Below are 14065 nucleotides of genomic sequence, written 5' to 3' on the forward strand. Positions count from 1 at the left end.
CCCCCCACCCCCCCTTGTCTTATGCAGTTAATTTTTTACTTGAATCTTGGTTATGTGACTCGGGGACATGGGAATTGCCATGTCAGATCAGACTAATGGGCCCAGGCTAGTGCATCATCCTGTATGTAATTATAAGCATTTAACATCCCTTATTTTTTTGTTCTGAGAGAAGATAGACTTAAAAGCTTTGAATTATTTTTTTCTTTCTTGACCAGCCTTGTTCTTTTCCACTTGGTAAAACGTTTCTTTCCTCTCTCCTTTTTTAATAAGAAATTCAAATCACGATGGTTCTACCCTGCTTTCCTGTCTGCTTTTTGTCATCCTTATCACTGGTGGGGATCCATGTGCCTTTAGAAATAGCACTTCAAATTTTCTGTTGTTGGCATTTCACCAGTAGAGCAAAAAATGTCCTGTAAGTAGTAGTTCTTCAAAGTAAAATTAAACGAGCTTCACAGTCATGGTGAGTTTCAATATGAATGTTGAGGGCTTTCTGTCACCAGATCATGATTTTAAATTGTCACAGTCTGGTAGTTACTGTAATTTCAAAATGAGGGCTTTAAAAAAAAGTTTTACAACAGAGAAAAATATTTTAATGCATTTTTTCCCAGTGAACCCACTGGAATTTTGACATTTTAAATATTCCCTGGAGGAATTGTGAGTTCAAACACAGCAGCATTGTGCTGAAGTAGTAGAACCTCCTCCCTAAGTGAAAGTGACTTCTCTGCTTGTCTGTTATCTTCTGTTCTGACTGAAATCTGAAAGTGACATAGTGCTCCTGGGGAGCATAAATTAGTTTAATTACATTCTTGTTTGAATTATAAGATGGAGGGAGGAATTTTATTGAAATACGTGTGTTTTGGTAAAGGATTTCTTGGTAAAATTGTTTCCCTTAAAAGGAAAATTTCATTCTTCAGTGTTCTGGCGGATGCCTGTCAGCAGCCTGGTGGAGTTCCTTCGGGTGTCGTCCTACGTTGTGTCAATCAAGACCACTCCATTTGAGACGTTTTGGTTTAGTATTTGTGGCTATTAGCACAGACTGGAAAAAAACACTTTTCCTTGAATTGAAAAAGTGAACCTGTCCATACGACCCAGTACAAATCTATTCCACAAAGGAAGACATATTAGACTTCTGATATTTCAGAGGCTCATATGTGTAATGTAACAGCTTATTTTAGGTTTCTTTAAACTTGGCACATAATCAAAAAGCTTATCTTTTCCAGTAAAACTTTACTGTGTTGCCTAAACAAGTGTTTTTCCTTGTGCCTACTATTTTTCTCATTGTTTTATAAAGGAGTGGCTGACATTTTGAAAGCTGGTTGGTTTGGTGCCCATTAAGAATAGTAGCTTGTTTATATAATCATGGCCATAAGGATATTTTATGATCCCTGAAAACACCAGGGGCAATTTTCAGCGCAGGTTTCATTGTATGTGAATTTATAAGAATCTTATTTAAGTACTGAGAAATCCAAACCTCTGTACCTTTCCTTTTTACCCTTTGCATTGGATGTTGATATACTTTGACTTTGAGTGGACTGTAAAACACAATACTTCATCTCATTTCATCCTTTCAATCTAGGTAGGACAAGTGACTGAAAGGTTAAAATGTTATGGGTAAGACCTTCAGCAGTGGTTTCACATAGAAAGGAGCACTGTGGAAATGGAGCATGTTATTGCATTTTACAGCTTAATTTATTCTGTGCACTTATTGAATTGCCAAGTTCTTCCATAATCATTTCTTTAAAATAGTCTCTTGTGTAACAGGTTTTGAAATAATGGCCATATGCAGTTGTTGGGGGTTTTGGGGGGTAGGAGGGTAGCATCCATGTAGACTGCAGTGTTAAAAGCCAAACAAAATGTTTTAATTTCAGATTTTCATCCCTTCATAGTTTGTTACCTCCAGTACTTGTGTGTAGAAATTGAATATCGACCTCCTGAAGCTAATGAAAGTGAAACTGTGATCAATAGATAAATGTCTTAGTTGCCTATAGTGTAAGTAAAAATAAATCCAGACTAATATGTCTTAGAATCACCATCTCTCCTACTGTCCTAAATATAGCTAAATGTACCCCTTTATATAACCATTTGGCTATTATGGAGCCAGGCCAGAGCTATTTCCATCTTGCAAGAAGGGTTATATAACTGTTATTATGGCTAATACCCCTAACTTTTTATTTTGTTTTTTAATAGTGTGCCGATCAAATAAAAGTCCCTGGGTTTGTCTGACTTGTTCAAGTGTCCATTGTGGAAGGTAGGTAGAGGATAAATCGGTGCAACTCCTCACATGATTCAGCTTCTCTTTACAGTTTTTGCATCATTTTTCCTTTGCTGCATGTTTTGCTTAGAATTATTCCCTTTCAAAAATATATCTGATTGCCCTTTTTTGATAGTTCCCTTATACCTTAGTAGCATAGAAGCTATTGCAGTTCAGCAGTTTATTTGCTGTAGATTCATAATGAATGTTCTCTGCTTTCTTGTAGTCTTTGATTTTATACTTTCCTTTGCTTGAAAGCATGAAATGTCTTTTGTGAAGAGGTTTACACTGTCGGTCAGTTCCAACTTTGTGTTGGTGGAGCTATTAGACTGTGCTGTGTCCCTTCCCCCCACCTTTTTCAAATATTAGCTAAGTTATTTTCACACACTTGTATAATTACAACAGCAATTATGCGTGAACTAATTAGGTTCTTTCCCACCCTCTAAAATGAAGTTGCTTCTGTTGTGGATTTAAAAACAAACAGCAGCTAGCTCTTCCTTAGTATTTTGCAAACCAAAATTTGGCCCAGTTTGTTTTGAGAAGTAGCCAGTGGCTAGTTTAAGCTGCAGGGATTTTATATGTATGTCATCGAGAATCCTAAAACAAAATACATGCCCTTAGCTATATCATCAATAACTGGTAGAGGTGGTCTTTCACAAGACATCTTTTTTCTATATGTATTTGTTGAAGTACACTGAAAATGTGTGTAAGAATGTAGTGATGGAAATGATTCTTTGCACTTCGAAGAACAAGTGTCCTGAGATGTGCATGCTCAGTCTAATTGACTGGCATTTATATCAGGGTGTCCAACTGGCAGCTTTGCAGCTCTAGTCCGGCCACCACTCTTCCCACAGCTTCTGCTGTGACTGGAAGTAAAAGGATTTAAAGTGAGGTCCGCCATAGGCACAGCTAGGTTTTTATACTAAAAACCACTGTTAAACTTGGTGCGTTTCTTATTAAAATAGATCCCAGTAAATTCCCATTTTGGTGTTTCTTTAAATGTCTGTTCATGTAGAGATAAGAATGTGCTAACAGCGTTAATCATTTCTTTCCTATCAAAAGCTTTAGTGCAGAAAATCATTGCTTTTCCTGTATTTCAAAAATTAATAGCTTGAAGGGAGAGAGATGTGTAACTTCATCATATTATGTGAATGCTCAAAGGCTGAAATAGAAAGTTTGGAATATTTTGCTCATTTCTTTAATTTTTTTAAACTGTTTTTATAAAACATTTGTATGCCGTTAATAGGCTTTGCATTACATTTTCACTCGTTTGGGGTTAGCTCTTAAAACTCCTGTCATCCCAAGTATTTGAACATACCTGAATGAGAGAAATGTTAATGTGCTTCATAAAAAAAACACCATTATGGTTTTGAGAGCTCAAGGATTTTGTGAGCCAATATAACGTGTCCTTTTGTTCAGGTAACACAACGTAAAAGGAAAAGAAACTGTGTCCACTCAAATCTTAACTTGAAGCGACTGGTAGTTCTCTTTCCTAGGTTGTATCCTCTTAAGAAGTACTTTACTGAAATAGGAATACTGGTATACTGTCCCAGCAAAGCTCTCCTAGTATGAGAGCAGGGATACTAGAAAAGCTGTAGCACCAGCAGCAAGCAAAACAGCCTATATCAGTAAAAGTGCAGTTTTGCTAGTATAATTGTGTCTAGGGTTTTCTGCCAGCAAAGTAGAAGGAACTATACCTCTTCATATGCCTGACCAACAAAGCTAGCTGTGCTGTCTGAAATCTTGTAGAGACTTGGTCCTGAATTTCAAGGGAGAAGAACAGAAAACCCCTACATGACAAGTAAATGCAGATGTCAGTCACTTGATATGGGCATGGGGACCTAATATTCTTTTTTTCCGATTACAAATATATGACAAGTCAAAGGAGAGCCAAATCCTGGTGCTTGCCTTAAAGAAGCTGGTTGACAGAGAAAAAGAGTGTTTGAGAGAGGAGGACAGATTTAAGAAGCTTAGCCAGTGTTTGCTTTCCCAGGAGTTTAAAAATAGAAGAGGGTTTTTTATGATTTTTTGTTTTTTTAAGGTATGTGAATGGCCATGCAAAGAAACATTATGAAGATACACAGATTCCTTTAACCAACCATAAGAAAACAGAAAAGCAAGAGAAAGTTCAGCACACTGTGTGTATGGATTGCAGTAGTTACAGCACATACTGGTAAGTAAGCAGTTGCAACATTTCTATTCAGGAACTTGTTGCACATTCAGATGCGCACATGTTGGTCAGGTGGTGGGAAAATGGTAAAACATTATGTGTATTTCCAGACTTGGCTATTATAGAGACAGTATGTGAAAGCTGTCTCTTGGGAAGGATTTTATAGCCTCGATTGAGGTGATACTCCTGTATTACAAGTGACGTTTTACAAGGGTTTTTTCAATGCGAGTTATATGGATTTGTTTAATTGCAGCAGTTACTGTGCAACTTTGTGTGTTTTTGGAGTATGATTTAGAACGTACCCTTTGCAGACAAATAGAGACTTAGCAATCAGTTCCAGTTACTCATTTCATAGAGCTGGCTAGTCTTGCACAGAATAAACATTTACAGATGCTTCAAGTATGATTGTGGTCAAAGGAACAAGTGATTAAGTAAAAATGGCAATTTCTTGCTCAATAGATTGGCTCCTGGTGCATATGCCTTTGTCTTTGCAGGGATGTGGGCAGATGACACGTTTGTTTCTGCTGATAGATTTGAAGAACTAGTACGGTTGTGGCGAGAATGAAGTAGACCCCATTCAGATGCAGCATCATATTGTTGGTCAAGTTGAAATAGGAGAATTATTGTTGATCATGATGAAAGACACTACAGCTGGTCTGACTTTGTGCTGCAATAGTTCTGTGAACTGAGCAAATGTGATATGGATGCTATTAGGGGAGGATAATAGGGAGCTCAACAATGGCACTCTCTTTTCGAGTATATTGCTTCTGTTCCTGACAGCAAAAGCTGGGAATGTTGTGCTTTGTGTTCATCATCTTTTACCCTCTCCACCCCAAAGTGTTTTTTTTTTTTTTCTTCTCGGCTTTAGGGTTATTACTAATGTATGTGATTGCTCAGGAGGAGAGGCAGAATAGGAATTAAATGGCCTGTGTTTTGGGTGACTAGTTCATAGCTAGAGAAAGACTAACCATTGCCGCTGAATAAGATGCTGTTCTGAGCAGGTAGCCTCACATTTTTGTGTTCGTAGGTAGAATCTGTGGGCTGAGTCGAGTGTCCTGCTGGATGAAAGAATGGTTGTGTAGTAAATGTCTTCCTCTTGTGGTCTGAGATGATTGTTTAGTGAATATCAGAAAGAAAGAATTACAGTTTGCATGATATAGGCAGTAATGCCATATGCTGTACATAAATTGATAAGCATAGAAGAAAGTTAGGTTTGAAAAGCCTTATGGACTCTTGTTTCCATTCATATTATGTTTTCCTGACCCAAAAAAAAGTACACCTCGTTCTGTGTGATACTGTTATGAAAGAACCCCGTTCTAACGCATATACATAAAGCAAAGTAGGGCATGTAAGAACATTTGTACCGCAGTTCTGATATGTGCAGTTAATAATTCAGTTTTAATGACGCAGTATAGTTTTTCGGCATGAAACTCTATATTCATCTTGAAAGTAAGGATGTATGTAAGAATTTGACACAGGTAGTAGTTAGAATGTTGGTATATCCTCAGTTTGCTTTTAAAATCTGCAGAACAGATGAGATCTCAGATGATGTGCAGGACTTGCTATTGTAATAACCTGTCAAAATTTATTGACTTAATTGCACCATCTCATTAGAACAATAAAGGGCTTGGGTACACATGATGCTGTTGCCATAGTAATGTGCTACAGCGACGTAGTGTGGGTGGGCAACAACCATTTTTGTTCTACCTCAGTGTAGCGTGTTGGTATGGTGATGTAGCAGCTAAAAATAATTGCACCATGCGGATGGCACAGTACAGGTTGTTACTGTGCGTGCCATCATTTAGTACTTCCAAAAGAAAGTACTGAATGATGGCACCGTAACAACGGCGCTGTAGGGGCACGTGTAGACGTGCCCAAAGTCTATCTTGCTATGAAATCTCATTGAAATCTTGGATTGAAGGTGAGAGAACATTTAATTTTCCCAAGTGCAAAAGAGCCTTCAAACCAAAATAGACAAAAAGAATGATGAAATCATAATGTAATAGCCAGACACTGAAATCGCAACACATTTGCATTAGTAATACATGAAAAACAGTGTAGCATGTGAAACTTCCTTTGCAGTACTAGCTGAGTAAAAGGTTGTCAAGTTATGAATGAATTGGAATTAATTGCAGATATTTTGCCATGGAGAGTTTGTGTTTCACTGTAATTTGTTAACAAATTATAAGTCTTTTGTGCTAAGCTGTGTGAAGATGGACAAGTTTCAGAAGATAAAATCCCTTGCTTTCGTAAGAAAGGCCTAAGTATTTTTCCTCATGTTAAGTAATGCATAGCTGGTTTTGCTAAGAGGTGTCTTCTGTTGGCATTATTAAAAGTGACTATAGGTACCATTTTTATGTGATTTGCATTGTATATGTAAACTTCTTGGGATGTGAGAGAGAATATGCATTTAGTGCAGGCTGATCTTAGAAGTAGGGACCTACTCAAATTGCGATTTTTGTGGAAGATGCACAACTTTGCCCCTTCCAAGTGAGCGTATACTTAGAATGAATGTTGGTACATTATGTGATCATTGTGGCCATTAGCAAGGGGTCAGAAGCATAAAAGAAAATACTCAGATATGGTTGAGCCATATCTTATTGTAAGGTGTGTGGGGACTTCCTCCTTGCTGGTATGCACATTTTGATATTAAAGCTATTTGTGGGGAAGGTTCTCTGTCGGGAAGAGCACCTTACTATTCTGTTTCTGCTTGTAGTTGAGAAGTGACCTCCATTACCATATCCTGGGCCCCATTTACTACATCCTTTAGCCTGCTGGAAAGCTCTCCTGACAAGGCTTGTATGTATTCTCCTATATTTCTGTCTGGAGTGCATTTAGTTCTTTTCAGTCTTATGAGGAGCCTTTAGAAATGCACAGGGAGGTTCTGAAAATAAAAATCTAGATTTGGATCAGCTTGTCAGAAAGCTACTTAGTGTTTCTGCCCCTAGTACTGAAATGGATAACAAAGGTATCATTAATTTTATTTCTAGTTTGCATGTAACCTTGATGTAAATCAAAATTGGACTAAATAGCTTCCTGTAATTAAGTTTCAGTGACTAAGCACAGGGTGTGTATATTTGCTTTATATGCTGATAGGCTCCTAGTTAAGTTCTGACTGGGGAACATTTGCACTTCAGTAGGACTGGGTTACCTGAAATGAGCGATAGTTAAAGGACATTTTTGCAGCCCAGGCGATTAGAAACTTTATAAAAACAGTAAAAATCTAAGATTCTAAAAAACACAGAAAATGTTTCTTCCAAACAGAATATTCAGGAGTAAAGGATTTTGCTTTCCAGCAAATTGTTTTCCTTGCCATCCCCAAGACATTGGTCTTCACAAGTGAAGTGACATGAACATAAATCTTAGGTTTCAAAGAGAGTCTAGCTACAGTTTAGGACAGTGGAAAAGCAGTTACTTTCTACAATAAATATTCAGTCTTCTATTTCTGGTAAGAACAGTGAATTGAAGGGGAACTTCCAAAGCTAGTAGATGTACCTTCCTTACTCTCTGCTGCTTTTGCCCCATTTCTTACCTTCCCTACTGCCCCCAAACAACCACAAATTGAGGTGGGTCTTGAAGAAGCATTTTAAGGGAAGATGTTTTTTAAAAATGCTTATGGATACATGCGCAAAGATGTATAGGTGAATGTACTTAAACACATTTTAAAAGATTTTCAATGATTATCCACAATTATTTATTTATTACCATTTCTTGCATAACAAGATCCTAGTTTAGGACATTCTGTCTTGGCCTCCTGCTAACTCTGGAACCAGTAGATGGAATGCAGATCCGCAGATTAAATGTAAATTTGAGAGTATGAGTTTTAGGTGAAGCTCATAGCCTTAAAAAATCCATCTCTTAGTTGATAAATGGCCTTTTAGTTTTTATTTAAATACCTACTAAGAGCCTACAAAGATTTTTACTGCACTAGCTTCAGAAGGACTCGTGAATTGCTACTCGCCTATGTTCCTGTGTTCTATCAGTAAAATTAAATTTGTCAGAAGGCTGCATTTTGAAGTGTAAATTATTCTAAAGATGGGTTCATGTTGTCTGTGTTCTGATACTTAGGCACTTGGCTAACACAACCGGAAAAAGAGCCCTGTTTATGATTTGGTTTAAAATGCTTCCCATGTCCATGTGGTCCCTGCCACAACTCATAAGTCATATTTTTGACTTGTCAGCCTTGTCATGCTCTCCTATATATAGAGAGAGTAGTTCTGGTGTCAGGCCTAAACTATAGATTTTGCAAAAATAATGGTTTATAGAATTAAAGGCTTGATTTAAAACAAAACTTTTTTTAATTTTGGATTTACCCATTTTATTGACAGCAACCTAAACATTGGCTTATGGTGGTGGTAAAAATGACTTCTTATTTTTTTTTTAAACCTGTATTATTCTAATATTATAAAAGTCTAAGTCTGTCTGTCTGTCTCTGTCCGTAATGCTTTGTTTGCGTTCTGACTGGCTGACAGAAACAGCCAATCGGAGTGCTCCAAGTGTGGGGGAGCACCACCATTATTCCAAAGCTGTGCCAAGAACTGGACAGAGGGTGGGGGAGCTGAGGCCAAGAGCTCTGGCCTAGGCTCCTTCAGCCCACTGCCTGCAAGTGGCACTGAGGACTGGACGGGGTGGGGGAGCCGAGGCCTCCCTGCAAGTGGTGCCAAGGGCTGGTCAGGGGGTGGGGGCTGGCCTCTGCTCCCCCACCCCACTCCTTGCAAGAGGCAGAATAGTGGCAGCATGTGGGGCATTAGGTAGCGGCACTGCATCCCAGCCCCCTACCACCCATCGTTCTTGATGGGCAATTGGCTAGTACAAATGGTGAAAGTGCAAAGGTATGTGACCTTCTCAGGGGCTGAGCATGAAACCCTTTAGCAGTAAAATCAACCCACCATGTCACCAGACATTAAAATGCCCTCCCTCATGTTCCTCACAGGGTTACACGGGTAGGCCCAGTTGACACATACTGATCCATGTTTTGTTTCAAGGTGCAGTGTTCAGATTAAAATGTGACATATGCCTAGACCAGGAAGTGACAGAGTGAGAGTATTATTGGAACCAGCCCCTGTGAGCAGTGCTGTAGCAATGAAGTTTGGTGTCCAGGACAAAGCCTGCAGTGGCAGCCCCCCCTTGCCCTGCACACAGATCCAGGGGACACATGCCCCCTCAGACTTGCCCAGGAGTGCACACAGTGCCAGGAGCTGCTCTTGGTTTTAGGGGCCAAAATCAGTTTAACTTTTAATTCAGTGTTAGCCACCCCATGAAAAATGGGCAGGGAAGAGCTAGAGAGTGGACCTGAGCTCTGGTATCTGTTAGCCAGATACCCGGACCCTTCCTAAATGAGGGACTATGCACACAATGTGAGAATAAACCAATCAAACGGTTTATTTAACATCTAACAACCACTTACTGTAAAATATCAATACCTTATCCTAAAAGAACATTATACTATTCCCATGTACGCATGCACACGCACTTCGGTTACCTATTGTTTACAACACTGTGTAACGCACAGGTACTTGCAGACATAAAACACAGGGAAGAAGGGCTGATATTTACCTATAGGAGCTGCGGGGTTATGCTACTGGGGGGAAGGTAAAGACAGATGAACCAGGACGACCCTCACAGTTTCCCTGTCTGTAGTATGCTAGTAGTTTTGATCTATTCTGTATCAGTGGTGGGAGACTTTGGCTTCAGGTAAGTATCCTTTCGTTTCTCTGCCTCACGGGTTCCACCTCTCGGGCATGAATCCACTCATCAACCTCCCAAGCAGTCTCCCAAACAGAAGTCCACTCTATCTACCACCTTGCAGGCACGCATACGACCACCTCTCAGGCACACCGATGGAGCCAATTGAACCCTCACCGTGAGGGAAAAATTCCTTTTATACTCCCTCTACAGACCGCACTCTCACTTGCGCGCAGCACTCGTACAGGTAACTTCCACATGGCACCCAGGAGTTTTCCACACGTCACACTACATTTCTTCACATGGCAGGTTCTCTTTGCCGCATGGCCCTCTACTCTCGTGTACCTGCTGGCCACAGGGTCACCTAAAGTTCAACTAGGTCTTCAGCCTTACAGTGGCTCCATCCTACACCCCACCCCAGCAGCGCGTGTTGGCGACCTTTCACTTCAGTGCCCAGGCCAGTCACCCCGCTTGCCCCTTCCACCTACCCCTTCCACCTTGCTGCGGCACTGCCTGTAAGCCAGTCTCTGCAGTTTTTCCACAGTCACCATCTTGTCTAGTTTCCCTTTAACTGTAGAAAAATATGTCGTTTTCTATATGATGAGGCACGAGCCCCTCCGCACCCCCGGTTTCTAAATCGTACATCCACCCATGGTCTTAATCTCTCTTTTCTATTTGGGTGCCCTGCAGACTTCTGTTTGTGCTAGCTAAAAACCTTAACTGAGGTGTGGTTACGTTCACTCAGGTGTAGATGTGACTGACTGTGAAGTATTGGAGGTGCTGTTCAGGTGCTCCAGGAGGCTAGACTTTGTTTGATGAATCTCAATAAGAGATGTACATATCATGAGAACGATGACAGTCACTGTTGCTACTAGATTGAATTTTACACTACAGTGTCTGAAAAAGAAAACACACAAACCTGCCAAGAAAAACTCCTTGCAGCAAAATATTATTCATATTTACACGTTTACAATGCTGCCATGCAGTAACAATGCACATATTATTACAATTTTTGGGGTGTTTTTCTTGTATACATATATTTAATGGTGGAGCCATTTACATGTTCAAAGGGGCTGGACTTGATGATCCTCCGGGGTCCCTTCCAACCCAAATGTCTATGAAATCTTGGCCTGATCAAGCAGGAAATTAGCCAGGCAGATCGCACTCCCCTTGGCCACTCAGTATGGGGTAGAGAAGATGCACCCAGTCTCGGAGAAGTTCAAGATGATTTCAGGAGTGGAATTTAACATCATTGGTGAGAAGTAAACTTTAAAATAAGAATTTTTAAAAACCTTTTAAAATAGATTCATAAGTTGTAAGGGCTGGAAGTAACCTTGCAAGATCATCCGGTCCAGCCTCCCTGCACTAGGCAGGAAAGACAGCTGGGGTTATCAAATCCAGTCTCCTCTTGAAGATTTCTAGGGTAGGTGATCGCACCACCTCTGGAAGGAGCTTATTTCACAGTCCCAGTCGTGATGATGTGGCTTAGAACAATAGGGAGTTTAAGCTCCACCCCCACCCTCCAGGTGTTTGAGGCCAGTCACATAGGCAGAGGGAGCAGGTTTCCCCCTCCCTCAGGAATGTATCCAGCTCAGGTTACAACTCAGGGTTACCTGAAGAAGATGGGGCCAGGGGTGTCTGCCCTCTGCAGTGACCATGGTAACCAAATTGTCAGATTGGTCATCAGCCTGATAGAGTTTGGGGAGAGACGGAGATGGCATTCTGCCACACTTACACAACACATAAGACTGGTCATAACAACAATACACAGAGAACATTAAAGCACGTTGGGGAGCTCCTGTGCCAGAGCCCTCTCAGGTAGGCTTGAGTCCATCTGACCCCCACTACCCAGAGTCCTTTCGTGGCAGGGCATCTGCTGTCACATTTTGGCGTCACTTGATGTGTTCGCTGGTGAAGTTGAACTCTTGAAGCTGCCAAGCCCATCGTTGAAGTTTGGCATTGGTATTCTGCATGGTTTGCAACCATTGAAGTGGGGCACGGTCTGATAGGACAGTGAACTGCTGCCCTCACAGATAGGGCTTCAGTTTGTTCAGTGCCCAGATAATTGCCAAATGCTCCTTCTCAATAGAGGACAGGTTCCACTCCCAAGGGATTAACTTCCGGCTTAAGTAAACCACGGGATGTCGTGTCTCTTGGTGCTCTTGGAAGAGTACAGCTCCTAGTCCTAAGTCAGAGACATTTGTGGCTACGTAGAAGGGTTTATCATGGACCAGTGCCTTCAGAATCGGTTGTTTGATCAGGGCAGCCTTTAGGGTGTCAAATGCTTCCTGACATCCCTGCTTCCAGACCACCAGATCAGGGCTGCCTTGGTCAGCTCAGGTGGGGGAGCTGCCTTTGCTCCAAATCCAAGGACAAACTGCCTGTAATATGCAACCAGGCCAAGGAAGGCTCTGACTTGCTTCTTGGTACCTTGAGCTTCTGTGATCTAGTGGTATTGCAGGAAATAAACCTAACTGTTTTCCAGAGCATTACATATATGCGTTGGCTTGGGGCCATTTTTAGCAGCTAAGGGGACCCAGAGAGCCTGGGTCTGGGAGTTGGAGTTGAGCTGCTAAAAATAAAAATTCATATAAAGAAGAAAATACTATAATCAGTCATACAAAGAAGTGCTCATTATATCCGTGACAACCCCACCACTCCCAGGCAGAAATTATCCCTTACAACAGGGGTCAGCAACCTATGGCACGTGTGCCAAAGGTGGAACTTCGCATGCTTTTGATTGGCACGCAGACTGCTTCCCGCCCCTCGGGGTGGGAAGAGCTGAACCCAGATGAACCAGCATGTGGCTGCCCAGGAACAGTCTTGTGCTGCCGCTGACCCCAGCCAGGTAAGAGCCCCTTGGGCCCCAGACCCAGCCTGGCATCACCACTGGCCCTGACCCAGTGCTGCCCCTGGGCTGGGGGCTGTCGGCACCCCAGTGGCCCTGGCCCCAGCCCTGCCTGAGCCCAGCCCCAGCTGGCACCGCTGCCATGGCTGGCGCTGCCACCACCGGGTCGGGGCTGTCCCAGTGCTGCCGATGGCCCCAGCCTCAGGCCTGGCCACATGCTGCTGGTGGGCCCTGCCCCAGCTGGTACCACCGCGGGCGCTGGCTCCAGTTCGGTGCTGCTGCTGGGCTGGGGCCTGCACAGGGCTCGGGCCTGGCCACGTGCTGCTGGCGGGCCCTGCCCCGTCTGACACCATTGCTGCCGCCCGCCCCAGCCTAGTGCTGCTCCCAGGCCGGGTGGCGGCGATGGGGTCAGCAGCGCCAGGATGTGGCTGAGGCCTGAGCAGGTCCACAGTCCTAGCCTGTGTGGGCCCCAGCCCCATCCCAGTGCTGCCAACAGCCCCAGTCGGGCAGCGGCACTGGACTGGGGCAGGCTGTGGCAGTGCTGCTGGGCAGAGCCAGGCTCACCAGCAGCACATGGCTGGGGCCAGGGCCCATGCAGGTCCATGGCCCCAGCTGTAGCCCTCACCGCCACTGCCGGCCCCAGCCCAGTGCTGCTGCTGGGCCGGGGCAGTCAGCAGCATCAGGATGGGGTCGGGGTCCAGCCCCATCCTGGCGCTGCCCCAGCAGCCAGCTGGGGCTGGGCTGGGCCAGACCCAGGCCCCAGCTGCAGCGGTGATACTATCTGTTGGTGGGCCCTGACCCCAGCTCCGGCCCCAGCCCCGCACTGCCCATAGCTGGGCCACAGCCCCCTGTTGCCGAGGGCCCCAGCCCTGTGCTGCCAGTGGGACCTTGCCCCAGCCCCATACTGCCCATGACCCTGGCCCCAGTGGGCGAAGTGCCGACACCTCCTGTCTTCGCTGGGGCTGGGGCGGGGAGGCAGCAGCTGTTTGCAGCTTCCTGGCTGCAGCTGGTCCAGGTTTTGGGTAGCTGCTGATAGCTATGGAGCCTGGGCTGGGGGGCAAGGGGAAGCAGGAGTACAAGCAGGGCTGGGGGCAGGGGCTTTGGGTGGGGG

At 43.4% G+C, this 14065-nt stretch overlaps 1 protein-coding gene across 1 annotated transcript in view; it reads left to right on the forward strand.

Annotated features, from left to right (window-relative positions):
• USP3 (ubiquitin specific peptidase 3) overlaps window positions 1-14065 on the forward strand; it is a 63127-nt gene that overhangs the window by 16109 nt on the left and 32953 nt on the right. The window contains exons 2-3 of the mRNA XM_019504385.1: window positions 2188-2248; window positions 4293-4424. Of these exons, the coding sequence (XP_019359930.1) occupies window positions 2188-2248; window positions 4293-4424 (193 nt within the window). The remainder of the gene's footprint in view (window positions 1-2187; window positions 2249-4292; window positions 4425-14065) is intronic.

This window comes from Gavialis gangeticus, unplaced genomic scaffold (genome assembly GCF_001723915.1).
Source record: "Gavialis gangeticus isolate Ggan-Ray unplaced genomic scaffold, GavGan_comp1, whole genome shotgun sequence".
Lineage (NCBI taxonomy): Eukaryota > Metazoa > Chordata > Crocodylia > Gavialidae > Gavialis > Gavialis gangeticus.